Below are 20905 nucleotides of genomic sequence, written 5' to 3'. Positions count from 1 at the left end.
TTTTCTGCAAGTTTTTGTTGAGAGAGAACAATGTTACTGAAGTGCCACACTTTTCATCTATAGAAAAAGAGAGAGAGAGAGAGAGAGAGAATCAAATCCACAGTTGATTGGGTCGTTATCTATTATACTCACACTTTAGTTTACTAGTGAGCACTCTGAAAACGGTTCTGCAAATCAACTCGTTTATAAATATATAGCTTGATATATAATGGTAATTGAACCGAGTAGAGTGCAATTTGGTCTGAAATAATACACGTGATTTCAAAATCGAACAAGTGCACAGCACGAGTTCGATTTGAAATCACAAGTACAATTTCAGACCAAAATTGCACGACACAAAGTTCAATTGCCACTTTATTAGATCCATTTTGAAATCGCACAATTTTATCGCCTTAAATTTTAGATTTTGGTGTACGGTTCCAGTAGCCGCTTTGTTAAAAATAGCGGAACCGGAAATGCCTTTACATACAGCGTATCATTTAGTATGCAAAACGATGTCATGTGACGAAAACTCATTTGAGCATAACACAGGACAAGCAGTTCTGAAGTCAGAAAGAAAACAGTCTACTTCATGCATAAAAGTTCAAATCTAGTCGCCTGAATCAATGATGGAAGGTTTTCCTTTCCTCTGTGGTTGAAGCTGAGACTTCTAGTTGTCTTTGGAGAAGGAATTTGAAGGTGCAGCCGGTATAATTCTGTGATGGATTTCCTTTGAGTTGTGAAACTCCTTCGAGTGCACGATGTCCACTGGATAGTTTTTCTCTTTTAAATACCTGTTCAATGGCACTCTAGGGATTCCAGCTCATTATCATCTCCGTTTCTTTTTGTGAACTCAGCGTAGAACTCAATACTCGGGACCTTGTCAAGTTCTTGCGGTGCAATTTGTTTCAAGATATTTTCAAGATGGCGGGACTGGCACCAGCTTTGTAACACGTTCATTCATTCACTGTTTTGTAGTTTTGACTATGGGTTATTTACAGCAATGGAGTTGAGCTCTTGTGTTGCTTCATTTGAAACTACCGGAAACCTTGAAACATCTACCTTTTTGAGGAGGCTCTGAATTTGTTGCTGTGTGGTTTTCGTTTGCTTATGTTTTACTGGACTCGGTATTATATGGACCTTGCGCAGATGTTGAAGAAAAAATCGCCAAAATATTCGTCAAAATGAACACTGAAAGTTGAAAACTTCCATTAAAGTAGGTCTTTAACCTAAAGGAGCTTATAGTCATCATTCAGAAACTGTAATTAATTAAGTTCGACAATTTTTTTGGAAAAAAAAAACAATAACAAGTTTTGGCAAATATAGTAGATGCAAAATTCGACACACAATGGCTTTTTGCCCTTCCTTTTGCTGAAATTTTATTGATTACTTTAAACTAACCTTGAAATCTGATTGCTTGTTTTGTTTTACTGTCCCATTCTCATTGGCTGAGAAAAAGATGCGATTTGGAGCAAAAAATAGTGCGATTCGTCAATAAATCGCACCACTGAGAGCCAATCAGATTGCAAGGATAACCAGTGATTTCAAAATGGATTTAATAAATAGTAATATGACTGGATTTATGAAAACCAAGTCACTAATTTGAACCAAATCACCCATATGCACCTTGATTTCACAACTCCTAAAGGCCTTAAAATCACTCAAAGAGATGAAAAAAAGAACTAAAGTGTTACAATATGCATGTGATTACTATCAATGTTCAACTAGACTAGAATCGAGTTTCATCCTCGTGTCTTACTGCGCTGTACGCTATTGAATGTTAGATTAAACGGAACTTGAAACATGGTGGCAGCGAAATAGGAAAAAGAATGCTTCACCTACCACTTACAGAGTTGCGAACTACAGCTGAAATAATCCTGTAGCCATGTCTGACACTGAAACGGCGACAGAAGCACCACCACCTGGTTTTTCACAACAGCCACAAGCACAACAGGGACTTGTGCAACACCCGTCTTTCGGCGCGATGGCCGGGATAATGCCCCCTGGAAAATTAGTTACAACTGGGAACGTGGCGGACAACTGGAAAGTATGGAAACAAATGTGGAGCAACTACATGGTCATTGCTCAACTTGAGATGAAACCATCGGCGTACAAGGTTGCATTGTTTCTGCATTGTATCAGTGTTGATGCGCTAAAGATTTTTAACGGCTTCCAATTTGACAGTCCAGACGATAAAAATGACTTGGCAAAGATAATACAAAAGTTCGACGAATTCACCATCAGAGAACTGAATGAAACCTTTGAAAGGTACATTTTCAACTCCAGAAACCAACAGGAAACAAAAGCATTGATGCTTATGTCACCGCCCTCTGCACACTCGTGAAAACAAGCAATTTTTGTGACTGCATGCGTAATTCAATAATTTGTGACAGGATAGAGTCCTAAAGTGTGACGTCACAAAAAAATAATTTTGAGAAATTATGGAATTTGCGCCATTTTCGAATAGAGCATCCTTAAAAAAGAGTCTTTGCCAAAAATTACCTCTTAATTGTAATTCCCAGCCGAAATATAAAAGCTGAAAATTTGGTACTGCCCCATATTAATCTCTCTAATTTTCAGTCAGTTCTAAACTGAAGGAAGTGAAACAAATTTTGAAGGGTTTGTATGGGGTGATATCAAACTTTGATCCCTTATATCTCTATCGGGAATTGCAATTCAGAACTAATTTTTGGGATGAGGGCATCTTTTAGGATCCTCTATAAGAATATGACATCATATCCCATAATTCAAAAATTTTATTTTTGTGACATCATCACTTTAGGACTCTATTGTCCTGGGCATTCAAGATCACCGCACTCGCAAACAGCTTCTACAAGAATGGAGTCTCGCTCTGTTGAGGTGTATTGATCTTTGCAAGAGTTCTGAAGCAACAAATTTGTAATTAAAAACGATCTCTGGCACCCAGCACAAAGATGTTCACGTCATGCAAGATAAACACCCGCCTTCAAGCCACCGTGATGACAAGTCCAAGAAGAGCCACGTGGGGAAACCGAAGACATGTAAATTCTGTGGCAAAGCACATCCTGTCAAAAAGGGCAAGTGTCCAGCGTGGGGAACGAAATGTACAAAGTGCGGTGGCAGAAATCACTTCGCAACTACCTACACAACTCCAACTAGAAAAGTGCACAACCTGAGGGATGAATCCTCTGATGACAGCGATGTGGAGTACATTACAAGCATTGTTGCACAAGCGGAAATAATACACGTGGTCACGCAAGAGCATGATTACCCAAAAGCAATCTATACTGAAATGTTTGTAGACAAGACAGAAGTGAAATTTCAAGTAGACAGCGGCGCCTCAGTGAATGTCATTCCCGTCAGTTTTGTGGCTGACAAGAAGCTCGAGCCCACCACAAAGACGCTACAAATGTGGAACGACACAACACTAAAGCCACTGGGTTCCTGTCGATTAATTCTCCACAATCCAAAGAACAAGAAGAAGTTCTCGGTGGAATTCCTTGTCGTTGACATACAACTGAGACCACTCATAGGAGCAACGGCAGCTCAACAGATGGACCTAATTACTGTCAACACACAAAACTTCAAGATCGAAGAACCGCCTGAACAACCGAGGACAGAGGTTAGGAGTGTGCAGACAGCTGATGAAATAGTAGCCAGCTACCCAGAGGTGTTTCAAAGAGAGCTAGGAGCACTACCAGGAACAGTTCACCTTGAAGTCGTACAGGGCACCACTCCCGTCATCGCACCGCCTCGCCATGTCCCAACGTCACTCAAAAAGAAGCTGGAGGAAAAATTAGATCGACTACAGCAGTTGGAGGTCATAGCTCCAATCAATGAGCCCACTCCATGGGTTAGCAGTCTTGCTGTGGAAGACTGGGCTCAAGCCGGGAAACATGGCGGACACGACACGAAAGAGCTCCTAGGATCTTTTAACCTGGTAGCCACAGTAATGGTTGTTATATCTTAAATGCGACAAAATGCCTAACGATCAAGCTAATAGAAATGACGTGAAGGAGAAAGGGAGGAAAAGAACTCGAGAGGGAGGCTCCCAAACTGACGACGAAGACTGCAGGCAGCCATGTGGACAATGCAGCGATGCAACGAACTCAAGACTCAGCAGCATTGAAGAGAAGCTCAACTTGCTCTTAAGTGTCCTTCCCGAGTTGGAAAACTATAAGTCCAGAATCAATCAACTCAAAGAAGAAAATAAATCCCTACAAACAAGCCTGCAATATGCTCAAGCAGAAATCGAAGATCTAAAAACCAAGGCAAATGACGCAGAGTCTCAGCAACAAAAGATCAACGCCGATCAAGAGCGAATAAATAAAGAACTCAAGGAATTACAAAGACGGCATATCAAACTGGAATGCCATAGTCGCAGAGGCAACTTAAAATTCTTTGGAGTGAAGGAGGGAGAACGTGAATCTAACAGCGATACCGAGACTGCTTTACGGGAATTTATGCGCACGAAGCTGAAAATTCCACCCAACGATGTAAAGGAAATACACTTTGACAGAGTTCATAGGATTTCTACGCATACATGCGACGGCCGAAACTCCGGATCCCGTCCAATTATAGTCAGACTCTCCGCTTATCAAGACAAGAACTTCATAAAGTCGTTCATCAAGAACCTTCCTAAGGGCACCAACACTGGAATATCCGACGACTTTCCAAAAGAAGTGGATGAGATAAGAAGGAAGTTATACCCCGTTCTCAAGGCTGCCAAACGTGAAAAGAAAGAAGCGTACTTTAAGGTAGAAAAACTTTTTATCAACGGCTCACTCTACCGAGGACCGGAAACAGCTCTTTTCCCTCTGTACGGATGTTTAATGAACGGTTAGTTTTAAATATGTTTAATTGACTTTCTTGCTGCGCCGTACAACTCAACCATTGCTAAATTGCTGCCACTAGTACCCCAATTTTAACCCAGTCAGTAAACGCCGCACAAAAGCATAGGTAAGTCTGAAGTAGTGAGTAGTTTGTGTTGTGTGTGTAGTTGTATTTCTGTTGTAAGTATGTTGAAATGTATTTATCTATCTAACTTCAACTCAGTCAACAAAAGAAAATTAATTCTAAGTTATGATATCTCGCCGCACAGTGAGAACTATAGTATAAACAAGTGCTTAATTTTTTCTCTGGAATATTGTGACTTCGCCCTCTGCAGAGAATCTAAATGTATAAAATTATATCGCTAAATGTAAGAGGGTTAAACGGCTCGAGAAAGCGAAGACAAGTTTTTCGTTGGCTACATCAACAAAAAGCAGATATAATTTTTTTGCAAGAAACTTATTCCTCGCTCGATACTATCGGAAGATGGGAGACGGAATGGGGAGGCAAAATCGTATCTAGCCACGGTTCGTCTCATAGCAGAGGAGTTATGATTCTTTTTAAACCACGGCTTGACATAAACATTGAAAAAATTGCCTCAGATGATCACGGGAGATATATTTTAGCAGAGATTGTTATTGCTAATACTAAAGTTGTACTGGTTAATGTTTATGCACCAAACGATCCAAACCAACAGGTTGTATTCCTGAGGGGGCTTTCAAATAATATCCTCGGTAAATATGGAAATGAAAATCTTGTGTTGGGGGGCGATTTTAATTGCGTAATCGGCACTTTAGACAAAAGAGGTGGCAAACCTGTTGACATTAGAAAAGCATCGACTATTGAACTCAAGGCTTTGATTAAAATGCATAATCTGCTCGATACCTGGCGCTACAAAAACCCGGGCTCATTTGGCCCTACGTGGGCGAACCCCTCGATGAAAATACAATGTAGACTAGATCACCTCTTCATTTCAAATCAACTGAGTAATCGAATTTGCGAGAGCAAAATAATTCCAAATACTTATTCTGACCACTCTGCAGTCCTGCTCTCTATATCTTTCACCGAACACGAACCCCCTCGTGGGCCAGGCTTCTGGAAATTTAACAACTCGTTGTTGTCGGACACGAAATATGTAGAATTATTGAATTTCTTAATTCTAGAGTTCGCCAAAAAGCATCAGAGAACTGAGGACAAGGGTTTGTTCTGGGAAATGATTAAAATGGAAATCAGAGCATTCACAATAAAATTTTCGAAAAAAAAAGCAAAAAGCAAGCGTGACGAAGAGTCTGCCCTTTTGTCGGAGATGATCAGGCTGCAGTGCAAGCTCCAGACAGCGTACAGCGATTCCCTAAGGAGCGAAATAGAAAGAGTAAAAACCAAGCTTTCAAAAATAGCAAGCGTTAAGACGCGTGGCACGATTATACGAAGCAGAGCGCGCTGGTATGAACATGGCGAGAAAAACAGTAAGTATTTCTACAATTTAGAAAAAACAAACCAAAGGAAAAAACATATAACGGCCTTAAAAGTCAATGATCACGCAAAATTAACCGACCCGAGGGAGATTCTTGAAGAGGAAGAGCGCTTTTTTAAACAGATATATACATCAAAAAACACGAATCCGAACGGCTCGGAGTTTATCGAATTCTTTAATACGGAAAATGTATTGTCAGAAGAAACTGCAAAAATTTGCGAAGGCATTATGTCTATTGATGAATGTAAACGAGCGCTTATGAAGATGGAAAGCAATAAAACACCAGGTACAGATGGCCTCACTTCAGAGTTCTATCGCTTTTTTTGGAACGCTGTTGGCAAATTCATGGTGGAAAGTTTTAATTATGCATTTCAACACGGATCACTTTCTATCTCTCAACGACAAGGTATTATCTCTTTAATCCCAAAAAAGAACAAGAACGCGGAATATTTAACAAATTGGAGACCAGTTTCGCTACTTAATGTTGACTACAAAATTGCAACCAAAACTATCGCTCTTCGCTTGGAAAAGATCTTGCCAAGCGTAATACATCCTTGTCAGTCCGGCTACGTAAAAAGTAGATTCATTGGAGAAAGTATCAGACTAATAGCAGACACAATGGACTTCACTAAAATTAAAAATATACCAGGTATAGCTGTTTTCTTAGATTTCGAGAAAGCTTTTGATTCAATTGAATGGAACTTTATCCAAAAATGCCTTGAATCTTTCAACTTTGGACCAAATCTCCGGCAATGGGTCAGCGTGTTCTATAAAGACATCTCTAGTTGTGTCATTAACAATGGTGTTGCCTCTAAACACTTCTACTTAGAACGCGGTGTCCGTCAGGGTTGTCCCCTTTCAGGCATACTCTTTGTTATCGCTATGGAGTTTCTTGCCCAAAGTATAAAACGGTCAAAAGACATCAAGGGCATACATATCCAGGGAAATGAAGAGGTCAAGCTCACACAGTATGCTGACGACACAACTGCCCTTCTTGCTGATGTCCAGTCAGTTTCTAATTTATTTTACTTACTCTCACTGTTTGAAAAATGCTCTGGCCTAAAAATAAATCAGGCAAAATCAGAAATGCTATGGCTTGGCTCCATGCGCCATAGGAAAGACGCAATTTGCAACCTCCAAATCAGCGATGATCCCGTTTACGCGCTCGGTGTGCATTTTACCTATAACATTGAATTGTCTCATAAGAAAAATTTCTTTGAAAAATTAGGATCCCTAAAGAAAACCTTAAGTGTCTGGTCCCGAAGAGACTTATCTATATACGGTAGAATAAATATTGTTAAAACGTTAGCCCTCTCCAAACTTGTATTCATCTCCAGTGTTATGGAGACTCCAAAAAACTTTGCAACAGAGGTCAATAAAATAGTGTTCGATTTTATCTGGAAGCAAAAACCCGCCAAAATAAAAAAGACAACCCTCATCAAGAAGAAATCGGATGGCGGTCTTGGCATGAAAGATTTTGTACTTTTCGATAAGGCTTTGAAACTAACTTGGGTAAAACGGCTGTGCTCAGACTCAGATGCACCGTGGAAGTATATTCCAAAATCGTTTCTCTCTACTGTCGGCGGTACTGAGATCTTTCAATGTAATTATGACTACAACTTTCTTGATCTTAATGGCCATCTTCCTGAATTTTACAAACAAATTATTCATCATTGGCAAGAAATCGTGTCTACGACACCTCACAGCAAGACCGAGATACTGTCTCAGACAATCTGGAACAACAAATTCATTACGATTGACAAAAAAATGGTATATCTACCTCATTGGCACCGAGCAGGTATAAAGCAAATTTCAGACCTTTTTGACGAGCGTGAAAATTGCTTCCTGCCTTTCCTTTCCTTGCGCAATAAATACATGCTAAATTGCAACTTTTTACAATATTATAGTCTTTTATCTGCGATCCCTCAAAGTTGGAAGAAGCTCCTTCACGTTAATTCTGGCGATTCTACTACACCTCCGCCGCCAATCTGTAATATAACGTGCAAGATGTTATACGACAAACTGTTAACCTTAGAAAATCTTCAACCTCCCACTTCAGAAAAAAAACTCTTATCATACGGCATCGCAAAAGAGAATCTAAATAAAATTTATCTTCTGCCTTTCACAGCCACAAAAGAAGTTAAATTGGCAATGTTTCAGCACAAAATTATACATAACATTTTAGCCACGAACAGTATATTATACAAAATGAACAAGGTTGCCTCCCCATCCTGCCCTTTCTGTCCCTCTGATAGTCAAAACATACGTCATTTGTTTATTAGCTGTCCGCAAGCGTCTTCCTTTTGGTATAAGTTCCAAAGTTGGTATTCTACTGTAAGTAACGCGAGTTTACTTCTCTCAGAGCCAGAGGTATTATTTGGAATTACTCGTCCTTGTACTCACCGTTTGACCCTCAACCACCTCATAATACTAGGCAAATATTTTCTTTATATCAACGCTCTAAATAATACTATGTTCGTTTTCAGCGACTTCATCTCATTAGTGCAGGATAAAATCGAGATAGAAAAATATATTGCTGCAACGTCGAATGGCGAAAGGGAATTTCAACAGAAGTGGAAATTCCTTCTCACCATTTAAGGCGTTTCCCGTAGTAATTAGTTGCAAGGTCTTTGTTTCTCTTTTTTTCGTTTGTTTTGTTGTTGTTGTTGTTGTTGTTTTTTTTGTATAATTAAGTAATTACATTGTATTGTAACTCCTTAAGTAACGTAATGTGTAAGTCATAATAAGCAATCAATGTGTATTGTAAGTAAGTAACGTAATGCCAAGTATTGTAAATAGGTGTTTTTTTTTTTTTTTATGTATTGTAAGTGACGTTTGTAAGACGGTAAAAGCATTAGAAATAATAATAATAATAATAATAATAATAATGATGATGATGATAACAATAATGTAGTGTATTGTAAGTAGGTTAGTTATTGTTGTGAGTAGAGTAAGGCAATGTAAGTAATTGTGTGTTTAGCAATAAAAAAATTAAAAAAAAAAAAAAAAAAAAAGTCTTGCTGTGGCTGTGAAGAAACCTGGAGCACTGAGAATCTGTATCGATCCCAGGCCACTTAACACCACCCTGAAGAGAGAAAGGTATCAGCTTCCTGTGCTTGAGGACATACTCCCGGAGCTGTCAAAAGCAAGAGTATTCTTGACAGTTGACCTAAAGTCGGGATACTGGCACTGTGTCCTCGCCCCTGAATCCAGCGTACTCACGACCTTTGTGACCCCCTATGGAAGGTATAAATGGATTCGCCTACCCTTCGGTCTCTCCACCTCATCCGAGATATTCCAGAAGCACCTAATTCATCCACTGGAAAACCTACCCAGTGTTCTGTGCATTGCGGACGACATCCTCATCTATGGCACTGGAGAGACCGACGAAGAAGCAACCGCAAACCATGACAGGAGTCTACAAGATCTCCTTCAAAGTTGCAAGGACCGCAGCATTGTCCTCAACCCAGACAAGATGAAGCTGAGGATGAGCGAAGTAAATTTCATGGGACATCTTCTGACGAACAAGGGCCTGAAGCCTGATCCTACTAAAGTAGAGGCGATCACGAAGATGCCTAAGCCACAAGACATTGAGGGCATTCAGCGCCTCAAAGGATTCGTCAATTAGCTAGCCAAGTTCCTTCCAAAACTGTCTGAAGTCATGGAACCGATTTGTTGCCTGACTCGGAAGGACTCTTCATGGAACTGGTCCTCGGAACAAGACCAGGCGTTCGCAAATGTGCAACGGCTAGTCACAGAAGCGCCTGTTCTATGTTACAACGACCCTTCACAGGACCTTACCATACAGTGTGATGTGAGCCAGGGTGGCCTTGGCGCAGCGATACTTCAAAATGGCAAGCCCATAGAGTACGCAAGTCGTTCCCTCACTGACACAGAAATCCGGTACATTCAAATAGAGAAGGAGATGCTGGCGATTGTCTTTGCTCTTGAGCATTTCAACCAGTACACATTTGCTCGACATATACACATCGAAAGTGACCACAAGCCACTGGAAATGATTCTACTGAAACCACTCGCTCGAGCAACTTGATGCCTCCAGTTAATGATGATGAGGTTACAGAAATATGATTTCACCATGCACTATGAGCGTGGCAAGAACATGCATTTAGCCGACATGCTGTCAAGGGCTTACCTGCCCTATGAAGGCAAAGAAGTAGACGACCTGGAATCAGTCAACATGGTCCCACGAGGTCCCATCTCGTCCTTGGGGAAAGATTGCCACAGACATCTTTACCCTTGATGGCAAGGATTACCTGGTCACCATGGACTATTACAGCAATTTCTGGGAGGTGGACAGGTTGCCAAGCACCAAGGCCAGTACCACAATTCTGAAGCTGAAGAGTCACTTTGCCCGCTACGGCATACCTGATCAAGTGATCAGCGACAATGGGCCACAATTTACATCTGACGAATTTGCCGACTTCTCCAGAACATGGGACTTTGAGCATCTTATCAGTAGCCCTGGAAATAGCAAGGCCAATGGCAAGGCCGAGTCTGGGGTGAAGACAGTCAAGCGTATCCTGAAGAAATCAATCAGGGCTGGAACCGACCCATATCTTGCCATACTCGACTATAGAAACACGCCCACACAAGGAATGATGACCAGCCCAGCACAATGTCTGATGAGCCAAAGGACCAAAACACTCCTTCCTACAACTCAGAATCTACTACTGCTCAGGACCATAAACCTGGAAAGTGACAAGAAAGAGCTGCGACAATGCCAGCAGGCCCAAGCCAAATACTACAACCGGTCAGCAAAGGATCTACCCAGTCTGTCTGAAGGTGACATTGTTAGAATGAAGCCATTCAAGCTTGGCGACAAGGCTTGGCGCAAGGCCCAAGTCACTGCAAGGCTTGACGAGCAGTCATACACCGTTGAGATGGACAACGGAGCAGTCTACCGCAGGAACTGACGGCATCTGCAAAAAACATCTGAACCGCCCGTTGAACCATCATCACAGAGCCAGAACCAGATATAGCCAGTGCAGATGAAAAGGCGACTACAACTACAGTGTCTACCCCTGATCAGAGTAGTGCCCCTCGTGAGTCACGCCCTGAGGTGGTGACCGTTCTGGAATAGTGTCGGAGATCAGAGCGAGTCAGGAAGAGCCCAGCATACCTCAAGGACTTTGTCTGTGACTAGACTCGTGACTTTAAATCTTTCATTGCTGTTATCATAGTGATTAGTGTTTATCGTTTATTGATCGTTTTGTGTTGAACTCACCAGCTGCTAGATTTGTCTTATGGACCCATTGATTCCGAACTGAACTGACATTGACATTGACATTTTTGTCATATTTTTTTTTGTCAAAAGGAAGGATGTTACAATATGCACGTGATTACTATCAATGTTCAACTAGACTAGAATTGAGTTTCATCCTTGTCTTACTGCACTGTACGCTATTGAATGTTAGATTAAACGGAACTTGAAACATAAAGAGAGAAGAAAAAAAGACTGACATTCCTTTAAATTCTTACATCATCTACTGTTTTCGTAAATCCAGACATTTCCAGGAAACATGACTGGATGACCTGGAAGGCCAAAAGATGAGCATGTTAATTTATTGCCGGCCTCTCTAGAGCATTTGGAGTCAAACTAGGGCATTTCCTGATCATTTTGAACATTGTGTGCCAATATAATATTATGACTGCATTTATACTTTGCTTATACTTTATACTTTGAACCAAATTACCCATACACACTTTGATTTTATGACTCCTGAAGGCCTTGAAATCACAGCCAAAAAAAAATTTGCTTCACTAGACAGGAGATCAGATATTAAGTCTAATTTTATCATGGTTAATTGATTTTTAATTAACAATTTGATCAGTATATTTGCTTGTTAGAATTTCAAAGGATCTGCTCCCAGCAAGACAGCTAAACTTCATGCAGTCTTTAATAGTAGCTAAGAATAAACAGCAGATTGGTGTTGAGTCTGGGTAATTTTTCTGGACTCATTTTATAGCAAGAACTAATTTAATTCTAACATCATCACACAATAGCATGGCCTTATTCTGTTGTCAGTATTGATCATAGTTTCTTCCGTTTTGATGTTGCACAAAACCACTTCAAATTTCCCAATTTTAAGAAAAAACTGCAACAGTTTTTAGTAAAATAATTACTGAACTGGCAAAGCCACACACTGTTGCACTATTTATATAACTGTATTGTTACGTACGAGTTGACCTCAACTAAAAGCCTGATGGTTTCTAGAGGTCACCTTGCCTCGCATTAAAATATTTATAAATACTGTACATTAAGTAAAAAGGCAAAATAAACGGAATGAAAAAAAAATTAATTTTGATTTTAAAACCCATTTTAATGAGAAGGCATTATTGAAGGCAAACAATGTTACTGAGCTTGAGACTGGAAACCACCAGATACCTTCCTGAAAGACTGTATAAATTTTATAAGACAGCACAAAATCTGTAGAGTTTGGGAAGTCTCCTTGTCAGGTACAGCTGTACCCTTCCCAATGGCTAACAGCCTTTTTGGTGACAAAAAAGTCAGTTACAGAAAAAGTTTTCAATTGTCACGTTATGAGAGATGTAACTTTGCCTCTGTTACCTGCACAAGGAATCTGTTTTAAAAGGAAAGAACCATTGTCTCATCTCAAAGTCTCACCTAATTAAGTTCGGGTTTAACTTGCCAAGACTTCAGGGTTATTTAGATTTCCAAAAGACAAAACTTTTGCTATTAATACAAGATATTAAAATGCCACTTAAGGTGGCTCCCTGTAGTTTCACAATTGCATGCATGCATAGGATGAAAGCTCAAGTAATCTGCACCCACTCAAAGGAAAACGTCAGTGTTTTTCGATTTTTATGACATCAACATGCACAAAAAGCAAAACTGACAGTGAATTTTCTCACATTTCCTTCCATGAAATTTTTTTAAATTTATTTGGCTCAGTTGTAACCACATCCAATTCCTATAAATCCAATTAATACAAAAAGCTGCCGTACATAGGCCATTTTTCTGTCATCACTCAGAAGAAGACTCAACACTTAATCAAGCACTATTGTAATGATTTAGACATCAAATTAGTTTTTTCTTCCTTTAAGATAGGTAACCTTTTTGGTGTGAAAGACCCTATCCCTGGCAGGCTTCGTTCACATGTGGTTTATAAGTTTACATGTGCGGGCTGTAATGTCTGTTATGTCGGCGAAACCACCCGACATTTTTCCACACACGTACATGAGCACTTAGCGGTTGATAAGGCCTCTCACATTTTCAAACATCTTCAGAATTCTGAACGTTGTTGCTCATTGTGTTCAACAGACTGCTTTCATATTTTAGATCACGCCACTACCAGCTTTCAGCTCAAGATAAAGGAGGCTATCCATATTCAAAAAGAACTACCTTACCTCAATCAGCAATTACACCATGTAAATCTAAAATTATCCTTTTAATTTACACCTTTTCACGTTCTTTTGTTACTATTTGTCGTAATTAGCATTTTTGTCTACTTATTATTCAACTTGCTTTGTAATCATTCAACTGAAGATGCCTGAAGTTCTGTCGAAACATGTCTTGTAAACTTAAAAAATTGGTCGTTTTCCTTAAAATTTGGAGTTATTTTGCTCACACAAGCCAACATATCAAGACTCACAGGGGCTGGTATGCTTTTGCAAGCTAACATTTATTGGCCTGGATGTTTCATCCAGGTTTCCCTATACAGCAAAAGGAGTCATTGTACTTTCGCAAGCCAATAGCTCGCTGGCCAACATTGCTATCCGCTTGAACTGATTGATGTGGAGAGCACTTCTAAGTGAGACATATTGTCAGAGGTTGTCAGAAACTTTCAGAAACTGAAAAAGACTGCCTTACACTTGCACTGTTCTTGCATTGTTAGCAATACACTTGAACAGTAGCCTGCATAGTAAGCGTTCCCGTACAAAGAGCTTTTCTGCATTCTGGCCACGTGTAAGTCACAAGTCGAGTTATTCCTGGAATCAGTCAAGTGAATTTGATACACTTGTCAATCAAGATGGCCACGCTGCACCAATTAGGAGCCCTGTTCGTGGGCAAACACTTTTTTCAAAATTGAGGGGTTTGCAGGCAAACGTTCCCTCCTCCCCTAACCACCCCCTGCTTTGTCAATTTTTTGCTCTCACTCCAATTCACGCATGAAGCTCTTTGCACGGGAACGCTTGCTACGCAGGCTACTTGAACAGTGTTTACAGTCATCCTGTTGTTGCTTTTTCAAGATCAAAAGTTAGTATGAGAATCTCAACAGAACAATACCACTCAAGGATCGGCTTTCATAACCATTTTGTGAATGCAAAGGGTGCCTGATCACATTTCAAGGATGAGTTTTAGAATATGATGCGTGGTGCATGTGGAAAATTTGCTGCAATTCTTGGAGCCAAGACGTTAATTCTCATGCCAAAATTGAAACAAGTTGTTATACAATATAAAATGTGGAATGACGTGATGCTTTGGTTGACACAAATGATGTGCTACAATGTGTATATTCCATTACTGATAAGGCAAATGAATGATGTGAAGGAAAATCTAAACTGTACAATTTTTGATGTCATTGATCCGACCATCATTTTCTGTGAATAAGATCATGCATGAAATGGACGTGCACCCTAACTAAATGTAAATGCTCTAAATGTAAACAGTATCTAAAATTACTTGTGAGTGGCTTCCAGAATAACTAGGTTGTTTGTTTCTACACTTGCCATGATATCATTCTAACACAACACATTGGAGATAAAAGCAAATATTGATCTTATCAACTTCAGTGAAACATAGAGAGGAAAACAGAGACAGCTCACAACATCTTGCTCAAAATCCTACCATGACAATCAAAACACAAAACTGTAACAATATCATCTGATAATTTCCAGGTCAAATGCATATCATTCATTGTAAGACTCGGCCATTCTCCTGCCAACCCCTTCATCTGCAAATTTAATCAATGAGTATCCCCTCTCTCTTATCTCACACTCTCATGGGTAAAACAGGTAACAAATAAGCATTGTGGGTTCACCCTTCCCTTCAAAACATTTTCTAATTTATAGCACATTAATATTTACTACATGTTATTTTTAGAACTACTCGGATAAAATCGGTACCCAGGGATTTTATGCAGCACAATATTTTTATTTTGCATATAATAAACCAAAGAACTTCATTGATGTAAACAAAAGCTCCCTTCCTCTAAAGGTCTTTCACAACTGAACATATTGCTCATCAAAATAAGGTGCAACACAACAGTACAGAGTGATATAACAGTGCCGCTGACAGACTCGTATAGGCAGACCTATTGTCTAAACACACTAACAAATATAGCCTGCAATGCAGGCATAAACAGGGAAGGGGTAGGGATCAGGCGCCAAAAAGGACGAGGAAGAAGGGGAAAGAACGCGTTCCGGTATTAGAAGGGAAAACAAAGAGAGACATGCATAATTTAATCGTGTTTAGGTAGCAACAACGCTTTTATTGCTGTCCACAGATAAATTCTGCAAACCAGTGAGGACAAGGCAAAAATATCCACTTGCTTGGTACCCACTGTTTCAAGCGAATTTGCATCATTTCTGTTTCGCGTGAATCAACCACCTCTCCAAAGACATAGACAAGGTCATCTTTTTCGGTGAAGGAAATAGAAAATCCTTTTCAAAGACAATATCTAGTGTATAGTTGGATTTTAGGGGTGAGTAGGTGAGCCGTTTGCCCCTCGAGAAGTAATAGAAGGTCAAGTCACTGACTTATCAATCAGTTACTGTAGAAAGTCATTTAGAAAGACGACTTTGGGTTTTTCAATGCCTACCCAGGTAAAACTTGTTGTTGCCTACTGTTTCTTTTAAGTAGGGCTCCTTAGCTGTACCCGTGAGACGGTACAACTCCCCTTTCATTCCTTTCCTCCAACCTTTGTTATGGCAAGTGGGGTGACATTCTTCAAATTCTTCTTTCAGACAATCCCAGAAAAAAAAGTTGGGACACGAAACACGTTCTTCCCTCCCCCCACTTACAATGTTGATAATCAGGTGATTTTTTCCCTTTTTGTTGCAAAAAACCAGGACATTTTCGAACACTGATTAGGGGGGGTGGGGGATACGTAATCCAGCTCAACTGTCCCAACTACTTTTGTCTGGGATTGAAGAAGAACCCAGGTGCCACAGGTGACTAACTTTTGGCTCTGGGTGACTGAAAAAACTTACTATATCTCATACATCTCTCCTGGGCACCCAGGATTGCATGGTTAGGAACCTTTAGGCTCCTCATAATTTTTCTTAGACTGCAGCCTTGTACTACTGAGATTAAGAGAATGTAATAGTTATATGTATTGTAATTATTGCTTAAGAACCGGTTATAGAGAGCATAAAATCTACCTGAATAGCACCCCATCACCATCTTCTCCCCACCATCTGAGACGCACTTGAACATCTGTAGGATACTTGGGAATGGTCCAATGAATTGTTGGTATTGACACTTTAAGGAAGCACCTTAGATGTCCATCCACAGCAGGAGGGAGACTGGTTACTACAGGTATTCTGTCATGATCAGAGACCATACTAGAAGGAGTACTGGAGGCTAGAAAGAAATGCAGCGGCAAGTGATTTATAGAGGAAGTCCCATTGACTGCTGGCTGTTGAGCAAAGTCTCATTTGCACAGAAGCCTTCTGAAACACATGAAAGCTAACCGTGTTTTTGGCATTAAAGATGAAAACTTCACTGGTGCTTGTTTCACCACAGTAACTAAGAATACTCTTCTTCAATCAATAACCACTGACTAAACATACACGTATTGTTGAACCATATGCCCAGAATAATTTTCAGACCCTAATTTGTACTCAAGAAACTGATTTCAATTTTTGCAGCCAAACCCCACTACCTTTATTACTAGAAATATGCATCCCTTTTCCTCAGTTAAGGCACATCACTGGTCCACTTAATGCACGAATGGTAGAACTGTGATCTAACAAATATATTCTCCACTTTAGCAATATTTACATTAGAGACAATTTTTTATTGACCCTATTATTTGCATGGGTCTCATGTAATAATCCCCTAACACTGGAAGGGAGCACCACAGTACATTCTCCTTTGCATCTTGAAACTTAATTTGAGTCTATTTTCAACAAATTTTCAACCCTAGTCACTGAAATTTGACAAGAGTGTTGCCCAATAATCTGGCCAAAAAACTCTCAAGAAGAGTTTATTTTTTAGATTATTCAGCTTTTTTAGTTCAAGAATTGACTTTAAGTCCAGTACATGAGTTTCAAACCTGTCCAAGACAGTCCTGGACACCCGAAGATCTTATAAGCACTTCCAAAAAAGTCCCAAAGCAGTTTCCATGGCAGTGTATCTTGTGTTTACCACAAGATAGTATTCATTAATTTATGTACATTTTATCGGTGCTATAGATAATATGCTGTAAGCTTAACAGCTTAAGAACGGTGCCTACTAAATACAAAGGTTTTTGCGCCAGATTAGGGCCATGCAGAAAAGTAGATCTTTGCAAGAGCTACTGAAATCCACAAAGAAAAATGGGGGTAGCCACGCATTTTTTCAAGATAATTAGACTTGATTCTCAAAAGAAAGAAGGAAAGAATGTTTCTTCACAGATTTCCTTAGAATTTGCCTTTACATACAGAGAACCAAAAACATTCATAAAGATCTCAAGACTACATAGTAAATAGTAACATAAAATCCATTTTTGAATTATTTTTAATAACAAAATCGTTGCAACAATGCTTTTAGCGTCCCTGACAGCCTTCCTTTTGTTCAGCTAACCCCACAGTTTAAATAGCTTTTCCTCACAACTAGAAACTAATCACATGTTGAATAGTATTGCCACTTCCATTTCATAACATAAAATGTAGGGGTTAACCACGCATTTTTTTGAGTTATTCACTTCTTTTAAAAACTTTCATGGTACCTTACATTTTTTCCTTCACCTCCCCAGTAAGTAAAACATTTGTATCTCTCCACTTGTTTTGCACGCCCACTATGCCATCTGCAGTTACATGTTTACGGTTGGATTTCAGTATAATTTTCAACAGATAACAGCTAGTTTTTCAGCTGGAAGCTGTTAACAGTTAGTGGTAAGCAATAAGCTGATATCCTGGTATTTCTGGTCTTAGCACAGGTTCATTAACCTTGATTTGGTAACAGCAGGAAAATTTTGCTTTCATTTTAGTCATGTACTTGGTAGCATAGTTGATTACATCAATGCCAACCCTAGTGCCTACATGGCGGTTAAACAATGCCTTGCATGATGCGCAGCTCGAGTGCGCAGTAACAAAAGTAGGCAACATCCTTAATTGTGTTTGCATGGTATCCGGTGGCGGGTCTAAAACACAGGTCACGGGTCATTGTTTTACCAATACTGGAACAACCCTAACCCCTTCCTAATGCTAACCTTACGCCTAAGTACTACACTAAGACAATGTTTTAGGCCTAAATACTGCACTAAGACAATGTTTAGGCTTAAGGCGAGTATAAGTTAAGGTTTAAGGTGGTTCCAGTATTGGTAAAACAATAACCTGTGACCTGTGTTTTAGACCCGCCAGGTATCCGGTCACTTCTCTCCATGGTTAGATCACTCCAAGCTGCTCCAAGTCAGTTTGCTCCAACTCGCATATAGGTTATTTCTCATTCTTTCATCCACTGCCAAGCCAAACTCCATTACCTGTGTGGAGTGAACTATTTTTTGGTTGGAGCAAAGTGACTTGGAGCAATCTAACCATGGAGCGAAATAACCGTAAGCTGTCCGTGTAAACAAACTAGTGAGACAATCTCAGATAGTGCAGAGTGTAAATGTATAGCTCTGACGCAGTACTCATAACATAGTTCCTGTATAACCCCTGCCATTCACTCCTGGTTTGTATTGACCTTGTTAGTCAGCTAGGGATTTTGATGAGACATAATCTTAGCAGTGTGTATGTTTTTGATGTGTGTATTTTTATTCACAGTCCAAGAATAGCTTACAATTAATTACCGTTTGTCAAGACAGCTCTTGAATTTTACTGTAGTGTTTTACGTTGATTTTTGCTCATTTTAAATTAAATAATACATTTAAGTAGTGAATGCAACAATTTTACTCTTCACGCAAACGTTTGCAACTTGATACTTTTGTTTTCCTCGCAAACGTATGTAACCTGAAACTCTTGTTTTCTCGAAAACACATGGATGTGTGCTGGCATTCTTTTCACAGCCAGAGATAGATGGAGGAAAGTTGTATGTCAGAAGAAGAATGATTTGCTTTATTTAACAAGCAAATTTTCTTTTGACCGATAAAGAAGAACTAATCTAATTATCAAATTGTCACGGAACAGCAGGTTCCGTTGCAACCTTTGGCATTAACATTAAAACCACTTAAATTTAAAATACACACTGATATCGATTAATACAACTGATAAGCGTTTCAACGAGAGCTATTGAAAGTAAACAGCGCTACTTGACTGAGATTATATCCTTCATCATTGAACGAGTCTCCTCAGAGACTGATAAAAATTTATGTTTTCAGTAGATACCACAGAGTTTGCAGCAATATTTGAGCAGTTTCCTGGGTTTTTGTACAATTTGACAAGTTTTAATGTCACTTACTTGGAAGAGTTTCGGCTGCAGGTATGAAAATTTTGCTCTCTCTGATAGAGACAATTAAAGAATGAAATAAATGCACTAGTGTAGTTTGGAAACAGCAGATGATATTTCTTGAACCAAGTTAGGTGTAATTCCAGAAGACATGCAGTCACAGTGGCATTCTTGTATCGCGTTAACGATGCTAGAATGCATGCATATGACTTATTAGGGTTCTACCACACGGAAATCACTCAATGTTAGTGTGTAATCTTGTATGAAATGTTTTTTCCATCTGATGTGTAGTCAACACTAATGCTTGTTAATCTGCGCGTGTGTTTATTACAAATATTGGTTTTGTTCTAAAGAGAAAAGTATCACAAGGAGAGCAAGGGGCTTTCTGAAACAAACAAATAGTTTTTGAAGATCTCAAGAAAGTAATGTAGGTACATACACCACCCATTTTACGTAGTGCTCACAAGTACCTACCCCATCCAGCCCCCTTGCTGCAAATCTAATTAATTAATTTCAATTAATTAATTATACAGACATTAAAGTTTACACCTTATGGCCATAGTGCAATAGTGCCTTATTGCCATAGTCATTTAGCGACGTCAACCCCCAAACCATCCCATTAGTGCACTCTGCACTAAAAATCAGGAAACCTTAAGAGAATTCCAACATTTGAATGATACAGTTTACAAAAGTTCAATATCTTCTAGCAAGTAATGATAAATAAAACTGATAAACTTGAACATAATAAGCTTAAATTACAAGAGCTTATAAAAGGTAAGATGATCTAAACTCAAGCTCCACTAAGGAACACACGTACCGCTTCGTTTCTCCCCCGCGGTGATTGAGTACGAGGCCGTTTTCGTCTTCTTCCCAGCCTTTTTCTTGTAATTTACCATCTCAAGACATAATTAATAACCTCTCTTTAACTTAAGGCATAGAAAGCTAATTCGAAAACGAAATTAGCGCCACACAAATCTGTAAAGTTGAAAAAAATCAAGATAGTCTGACTTTCCCGCCATGTTTATTTATGGTATGCAAGTCGCCTTGTTCACTCCTTCATGTAAACTACA

The 20905-nt window shown here is 39.4% G+C and overlaps 2 protein-coding genes across 4 annotated transcripts in view; one reads left to right on the top strand and one right to left on the bottom strand.

Annotated features, from left to right (window-relative positions):
• Positions 1–20905, bottom strand: part of LOC110048328 (C2 domain-containing protein 3-like) — a 280755-nt gene extending 259850 nt beyond the window's left edge. For 2 of the 3 annotated variants that reach the window (XM_089272539.1, XM_089272541.1), the window contains exons 1-2: positions 20653–20904; positions 16628–16829 (exon numbers count right to left, since the gene is read on the bottom strand). In XM_089272539.1, the coding sequence (XP_089128665.1) occupies positions 16628–16829; positions 20653–20731 (281 nt within the window). In that variant the 5' untranslated portion in view covers positions 20732–20904. Of the gene's footprint in view, positions 1–16627; positions 16830–20652 lie in introns of all 3 variants that reach the window. The other variant, XM_089272540.1, reaches the window with a different exon arrangement.
• On the top strand, positions 3867–9241 carry LOC149103181 (uncharacterized). The gene has a single exon (XM_089272552.1). It carries the CDS (start codon positions 3939–3941, stop codon positions 4800–4802), a length of 864 nt encoding a protein of 287 aa, XP_089128678.1. The 5' UTR covers positions 3867–3938; the 3' UTR covers positions 4803–9241.

This window comes from Orbicella faveolata, unplaced genomic scaffold (assembly GCF_042242905.1).
Source record: "Orbicella faveolata isolate gen_17 unplaced genomic scaffold, um_ofav_v1 contig_35, whole genome shotgun sequence".
Taxonomy (NCBI): Eukaryota; Metazoa; Cnidaria; class Anthozoa; order Scleractinia; family Merulinidae; genus Orbicella; species Orbicella faveolata.
Note: the sequence above shows the minus strand (reverse complement) of the source record. Positions and strands in the feature narration are given on the sequence as shown.

Bases quoted from the DNA above. Each gene is read 5' to 3' on its own strand.
- LOC149103181 (XM_089272552.1), top strand. From the start codon at position 3,939: ATGCCTAACGATCAAGCTAATAGAAATGACGTGAAGGAGAAAGGGAGG.